Source organism: Nicotiana sylvestris, chromosome 5, assembly GCF_000393655.2.
Source record: "Nicotiana sylvestris chromosome 5, ASM39365v2, whole genome shotgun sequence".
In the NCBI taxonomy this organism is placed as follows: Eukaryota; Viridiplantae; Streptophyta; class Magnoliopsida; order Solanales; family Solanaceae; genus Nicotiana; species Nicotiana sylvestris.
Window position 1 is genome coordinate 114503280 of NC_091061.1, and position 7348 is coordinate 114510627.

The 7348-nt window shown below is 43.9% G+C and overlaps 1 protein-coding gene across 1 annotated transcript; it reads left to right on the forward strand.

Moving 5' to 3' along the window:
* Positions 1-4575: 4575 nt before the first annotated feature.
* On the forward strand, positions 4576-6805 carry LOC138869188 (uncharacterized). The gene is made up of 4 exons (XM_070146786.1): positions 4576-4743; positions 4864-5181; positions 5447-6031; positions 6254-6805. The coding sequence occupies exons 1-4, from the start codon at positions 4576-4578 to the stop codon at positions 6803-6805; spliced, it is 1623 nt and encodes a 540-aa protein (XP_070002887.1).
* The last annotated feature ends 543 nt before the right edge of the window (positions 6806-7348 follow it).

The following is a 7348-nucleotide window of genomic DNA, read 5'->3' on the forward strand; positions in this document are numbered from 1 at the left end:
GGTGATGACGGGGTATTGAGGATGCAGGGTAGGATTTGTGTACCCAATGTTGATGGGCTTCGGGAGTTGATTCTAGAGGAGGCCCATAGTTCGTGATATTCCATTCATCCAGGTTCCACAAAGATGTACCAGGATTTGAGGCAGCACTATTGGTAGAGGCGGATGAAGAAAGATATATTTGGGTTTGTAGCTCGGTGCCTCAATTATCAATAGGTAAAGCATGAGCACCAAAAACCGGGTGGGTTGCTTCAGCAGATAGATATTTCGGAGTGGAAGTGGGAGCGGATCACCATGGACTTTGTAGTTGGGCTCCCACGGACTCTGCAGAAGTTTGATGCCATTTGGGTGATTGTGGATTGGCTGACCAAGTTCGCGCACTTCATTCATGTGTGCACTACCTATTCTACGGAGCGTCTAGCGGAGATTTATATCCGGAAGATTGTTCGTTTGCGTGGTATTCTAGTTTCCATCATTTTAGATAGAGGTACTCAGTTCACATCACGGTTCTGGAGGGTCGTAAAGCATGAGTTGGGTTACAACATTTCACCCTCAGACGGACGGACAGTACGAGCGCACTATTCAGATTCTTGAGGATATGCTTTATGCGTATGTGATTGAGTTTGGAGGGCCTTGGGATCAGTTCTTTCCATTGGCGGAGTTTGCCTACAACAATAGCTATCAGTCCTGCATTCAGATGGCACCGTATGAGGCTTTATATGATTGGCGGTATAGATCCCCAGTGGGTTGGTTTGAACGGGGTGAGGCTAGATTATTGGGCACAGACTTGGTTCAGGATGCTTTGGAGAAGGTTAAGGTGATTCAGGATAAACTCCGCACAGCCCAGTCCAGACAAAAGTCTTACGCGAACCGGAAGGTTCGTGATGTTTCCTATATGGTTGGGGTGCGGGTTCTGCTTCGGGTTTCGCCTATGAAGGGTGTTATGAGATTTGGGAAGAAAGGGAAGTTGAGTCCAAGGTTTATTGGGCCTTTTGATATATTGAGGCGTGTTGGGGAGGTTACTTACGAGCTTGCCTTACCTCCCAGCTTGGCAGGAGTTCATCCGGTATTTTATGTTTTGATGCTCCAGAGGTATCACAGTGATCCGTCGCACGTGTTGGATTTCAGTTTAGTCCAGTTGGACAATGATCTATCTTATGTTGAGGAATCAGTGACGATATTGGACAGGCAGGTTCGGAAGCGGAGGTTAAAAACATTGCATCAGTGAAGGTTTAGTGGCGGGGTCAGCCGGTCGAGGAGGCAACCTGGGAGACCGAGCAGGATATACGCAGTCGTTACCCTCATCTTTTCACTACTTCAGGTATGTCTTTATGCTCATTCGAGTACGAACAAATGTTTAAGTGTGGGAGGATGTAACAACCCGGCCGGTCATTTTAAGAATCTACACCCCGATCCCCTATTAACTGTTTTCCCCGTGTTTGTTTCCGCTATTGCGAGTTGCCGGGAGGGTTTATTTGGAGTTTCGGAGAGTTTTGGGACCATTAGTCCCTAAATGAGAGCTTAAGTTTGGAAATTTGACTGTAGTTGGAACATTGCGAAAACGGCCTCGGAATGGAATTTTGTCGGTTTTGTTAGCTCCGTTGGTTGATTTCGGGCTTAGAGGTGTGTTCGGATTGTGTTTTGGAGGTCCGTAGAAAATTTCGGCTTGAAATACCGAAAGTTGAGTTTTGGAAGTTTCCGGTTTGATAGTAAGATTTTGATCCGAGGGTCGGAATGGGATTCTGAAAGTTAGAGTAGCATCGTACTGTTGAATGTGACGTGTGTACAAAATTTTAGGTTATTCGGACGAGGTTTGATAGACTTTTTGATCGAAAGCGTATTTTGATAAATTTTGGAATTCTTAGGCTCGAATCCATGGTTAATTCGATGCTTCGATGTTGTTTTAGGTGTTTTAAGGATTGGTATAAGTTTGAATCGTGGTATAGAACTTGTTCGTGCTTTTGGTTGAGGTCTCGGGGGCCTCGGGATGATTTTGGATGTTTGACAGAAAAGTTTGGAGTTGTGAGCTACAGCTAAAGCTTCAGGGCTGCTGTTATAACCACACATGCGGCTTGGGGACCGCAGGTGCGAGAATGCAGAAGCGGTCGAGCAACCGCAGAAGCGGTTAGAGGCAAAAGGCAATTGACCACAGATGTGGTTGGGGCACCGCAGAAGCGACACTGCATCTGCAGTAGAGCAGTCGCAGGTGCGGAAGTCCCCCTTTAATGAAATGTCGCAAATGCGACAAAGTCATCGCAGAAGCAGGATCGCAGCTGTGGTTTCACTGGTCAGAAAAGGGACAGAATCGAGGGTTTAGTTCAAAACTTGGAAAAAATCAAATTAGAGCTCGGGAGAGGGCGATTTTGGGAGGAATTTGAAGAGGAAGTCATTGGGTAAAAATTCCTTACCCCTTTAGTTGTATTTCATTAATCTATTGTTAGTTTTGTCTTTTAATTTCGAATTGGAAGTGAAATTGGGAAAAATTGGAAGAAAGTTCTTAGACCTAGAATTCAAATTTTGATTGGGAATTTGACCTTGGATTTGGATAATTTTGGTGTGAATGAAATCGTGAGAGGATGAGGATTCTGAAAATGTAAATTTTACCCGATTAACAGACGTGGGCCCGAGGGGCATTTTGGTCATTTTACTTAATTTTGTGTATTAGCTTAGAATTTGCTTGTAGAATCAGTTACTTGAAGTGTTATTTACATTATGCAATTGAATTGAATAGATTTGAGCCATTTGGAGTTGAGTACTCGTGGCAAGAACGTGGTTTCGGGTTGATTTTGAGTTGGTTCGAGCTAAGTGGCTTGCCTAACCTTGTGTGGGGGACTTCCCCTTAGGATTTGGTATTGTTGATATTTGAGATGCTTTGTACGTGAGGTGACGAGTGCATACTTGTGTTAATTGTTGTAAATCCGGTTTTCACTAAGTAATTAAAATTGTGTTTCTCCTCATGTTATTACTACTTGAAAATTTCAGCCTGTTGTTAGCTTAGGGAAGCATGTCTAAGTGATTTAATTTCTTTATTTGCTCAAACTACTTTACGTGAATTCTATGCAGCATGCTAGGCTAGAATTACCCGTTTGAGATGCCTTGTACGTGAGGTGACGAGTGCATACTTGTGTTAATTGTTGTAAATCTGATTTTCACTAAGTAATTAAAATTGTGTTTCTCCTCCTGTTATTACTACTTGAAAATTTCAGCCTATTGTTAGCTTAGGGAAGCATGTCTAAGTGATTTAATTTCTTTATTTGCTCAAACTACTTTACTTGAATTATGTGCAGCATGCTAGGCTAGAATTACCCGTTTGCCTTAATACGAAATTGACATTTGCTGAATATTTTTTATGTTGCTGTTGTGCATTTACATTTGGCACTACAGATGTGGGATTCCGGTATATCCCCCTTGTATGTTTATTTGGGACTACGGATGTGGGATTCCGGTAGATCCCCCTACATATTTATATGGAACTACAGGACTGCACCCGATAGATTCCTCCAGTACTGGGTATTTATGTTTGGGACTACGGATCGGGATTTCGGTAGATCCCTGCGCACTATGAGTTGGACTATAGGACGGTATCCGGGGATATCCACTGGATATTTATATTTGGGACTACAGGACGGTATCCTGGGAGATCCCTGGTTGTTATCTTTGTGCTGAGCTGTATTTATTTTTGTGTTTACTTTGTCTCTGTAGTAGTTGTTGTTGTCCTTTATATCGTGTGTTACTTTTGTTGGTGTACTTACTTATATTGTTTTGTTCTACCCTGTTGAACCTTATATTTTATTTGACCTTAGTAGGACCCTGACCTTCCTCGTCACTATCCGACCGAGGTTAGGCTTGGCACTTACTAAGTACCGCTGTGGTGTACTCATGCACATTATGTGCATGTTTTTCATGTGCAGATCCAGGTACTTCCACTCAGACTTATCACGCTTGAGACAAGGCGCTTGTAGAGACTCCAAGGTATATCTGTCGCGTCCGTAGACCGAAGAGTCCCTTTATACTCTCCTTTTTTGTATTAGACCTTCTGTACTTTCGTTTCTTTGTTAGATATTCTGGAGTTAGATACTTGTAGACATTCAAAAGCTTGTTATCATGAGATTCCGGGTTTTGGGAAATGTTATTAGTTTTGAGAGTTGTTATTGTGTATATCGAGCGGCATTTTAAAACACTATTTTATTTCACTATTTCGGTTTTTAAATTATTTCTTCCGCAAATTGTTGCGTATATTTTGTGTTGTTAGGCTTACCTAGTCGTAGAGACTAGGTGCTATCATGATGGTTCACGGAGAGCGAACCGGGGTCGTGACAAGGATCCCCAGGACTTCATTGATCCGGGCAGGGACGGACTACACAACATGAGTATATTAGAGTCCCACAGGGTGGATTTTACTACTTTCCAGCTAGAGGGCAGGGCCCTAGATGGTGGAAGTCCTATCTTCTCAGCAGACCAGCAGGTTCTCCTTCCACAACTTGGGATTAGTTTACACGTCTTTTCTTGGATAAGTATATTCCATCCTCTCAGAGGGAAGAGTTGCGGTTCTAGTTCGAGTAGCTCCAGCAGGGTCAGATGTCACTGACTGACTATGAGGCGAGATTCTCTGAGTTGTTCCGCCATGCACTTATAATGCTTCCTACTGATATAGAGAGAGTATGGAGGTTTGTTGCAGGGTTGCTCTTTGGTATCCAGGCCACTATGGCCCAAAAGGTTGAGATGGGGACTTCTTATGAGCTAGTTGTAGAGATAGCTCGGAGGATCGAGGGTGTCCGTCAGCGAAGTTGAGAGTAGGTACCGCGGGACAAGCGATTTTGTTATTTCGGAGGATTCAATGTTGTTCTGTCTGGGGGGAAATGTCAGTTTGGGAGAGGTCATCCTAGAAGGCCCATATATCCAGCACTGCTGCCTCTTCGGGGTGATCCAGTGCGGCCTTATTTCATTGTTATGCCAGAGAGTTCCTATCGCCCACCAGTTATTCAGGGTTCTTCCAGTGGATATTCAGGCCATCAGGGTCAGATTTCGGGTCAGCAACCCACCGCTCCGATGGGTTGTTACGAATGCGGGGATCCTGGCCACATGAAGAGATTTTGTCGAGACTCCAGGGCAAGGCAGTGCAGCAGATTTCTCAGCATATGTTTACAGCACCAGCCGTCCGGCCGCCCTAGAGGCGGAGGGCAAGTGGGTAGGGGTCGTCCTAGAGGTGGAGGCCAGGCAGGTAGAGACTAGTCAGTTGCTGATCCAGCTAGATTCTATGCTTTTACGGCCAAGCCAGATGCAATGTCCTCAAATACCGTGATCACAGGTATTATTTCTATCTGCGGTAGGGATGCTTCAGTATTATTTGATCCAGGGTCTACATATTCATATGTGTCATCTTGTTTTGCTCATTTCTTGGATGTTCCTTGTAAGCCCTTGGGTACTCCTATTTTTGTGTCCACTCCAGTGGGCGATTTTGTTATTGTGGATTGGGTTTACATATTCATATGTGTCATCTATTTTTGCTCATTTCTTGGATGTTCCTCGTAAGTCCTTGGGTACTCCTATTTATTTGTCCACTTCAGTGGGCGATTTTGTTATTGTGGATTGGGTTTATCGGTCTTGCATTGTTACATTATGTGGTTATGAGACTATAGAGTATCTTATGCTACTTGATATTACCAACTTTGAGGTCATCCTGGGCATGGACTGGTTGTCTCCATATTATGCCATCCTTAATTGTCATGACAAGACTGTTACTTTGGCAATGCCAGAGTTGCCTAGATTGGAGTGGAAGGGTTCGTCTGTCAGCGCACCTAGTCGGATTATCTCTTTCATGAAAGCTCGACATATGGTCAGGAAGGAGTATTTGGCTTATCTAGCTTATGTTTGGGATACTACTACAGAGACTCCGACGATTGATTCAGTGCCCATAGTCAGGGAGTTCTCTGATGTGTTTCCTTCTGATCTTCCAGGCATGCCACCAAATCGTGATATTGATTTCTGCATTTATTTGGCTCCAGGCACCTACCTACATCTATCTCATCGTACTGTATGGCTCCGAAAGAGTTGAAGGAGTTGAAAGAACAACTTGATGAGTTTCTAGCAAAGGCATTAACTCGAGTGTATCGCCTTGGGGTACACCAGTGTTATTTGTGTAGAAGAAAGATGGGAATATGCGGATGTGCATTGATTACCGCTAGTTGAACAAAGTTATCATTAAGAACAAGTACCCGTTGTCGCATATTGATGATTTTTTTTTGACCAGTTGTAGGGTTCCAGAGCATTCCCTAAGATCGACCTGAGATCGGGGTACCATCAGTTGAAGATTCGGGATTCGGATGTTCCGAAGACTGCTTTTAGGGCTAGATATGGCCATTATGAGTTTCTACTGATGTCCTTCGGCTTGACTAACACCCCGGTGGCATTTACGGATTTGATGAACATGGTGTTTAGGCCATATATTGATTCATTTGTCATGGTCTTCATTGATGACATTTTGATCTACTCGCACTGCATGGACGAGCACGAGCAATATTTGAGAGTGGTGCTTCAGACCTTGTGGGAACAGAAGTTATATGCTATGTTCTTCAAGTGTGAGTTTTGGTTAGATTTTATGGCATTCTCGGGGCATGTTGTATCAGGGGAGGGAATTGAGGTTGATCCCAAGAAGATCGAGGCAGTTCAGAGTTGGCCTCGTGCCACCACAGCGACCAAGATCAGGAGCTTCTTGGGGTTAGCAGGTTATTATCGTCGGTTTGTGGAGGGATTCTCATCTATTGCAGCACCTTTGACTAGATTGACCCAGAAGGTTGCTCCGTTCTGATGGTCTAATGATTGTGAGGCGAGTTTTAGAAGCTCAAAACCGCATTGACTTCAGCACCGGTGTTAGTGTTGCCTTCCGGTTCGAGGATGTATATTATGTATTGCGATGCTTCACGCATTGGTTTGTGTTGTGTATTGATGTAGGAGGGGCGATATATTACATATGTTTCATGTCAGCTAAAGCCCCTCGAGAAGAATTAACATATACACGACTTGGAGTTGGCCGCGATTGTTCATGCTCTTGAGATCTAGAGGCATTATCTTTATGGGGTATCTTGTGAGGTTTACACTAATCATCGTAGCTTGCAACATTTGTTCAAGCAAAGGTATCTCAATATGAGGCAGCGCAGGTGGCTTGAATTATAAAGGACTATGATATTACCATTCTTTCTCATCCGGGCAAGGCGAATGTGATTGCGGATGCATTGAGTAGAAAGTATGGGTAGCTTGACATTCATTTCAGCAGAGGAGAGGCCATTGGCTTTGGACATTCAATCCTTGGCCAACAGACTTGTGAGGTTGGATATCTAAGAGCCCAGCCGAG

What these genes read in the sequence shown, in the direction of transcription:
- LOC138869188 (XM_070146786.1), top strand. Translation starts at nt 4,576, where the DNA reads ATGTCACTGACTGACTATGAGGCGAGATTCTCTGAGTTGTTCCGCCAT. An exon ending in GCCCTAGAGGCGGAGGGCAA is followed by an intron (nt 5,182 to 5,446) that starts GTGGGTAGGGGT and finishes TGTCCACTCCAG; the next exon opens with TGGGCGATTTTGTTATTGTG. An exon ending in TACATCTATCTCATCGTACT is followed by an intron (nt 6,032 to 6,253) that starts GTATGGCTCCGA and finishes GACCAGTTGTAG; the next exon opens with GGTTCCAGAGCATTCCCTAA.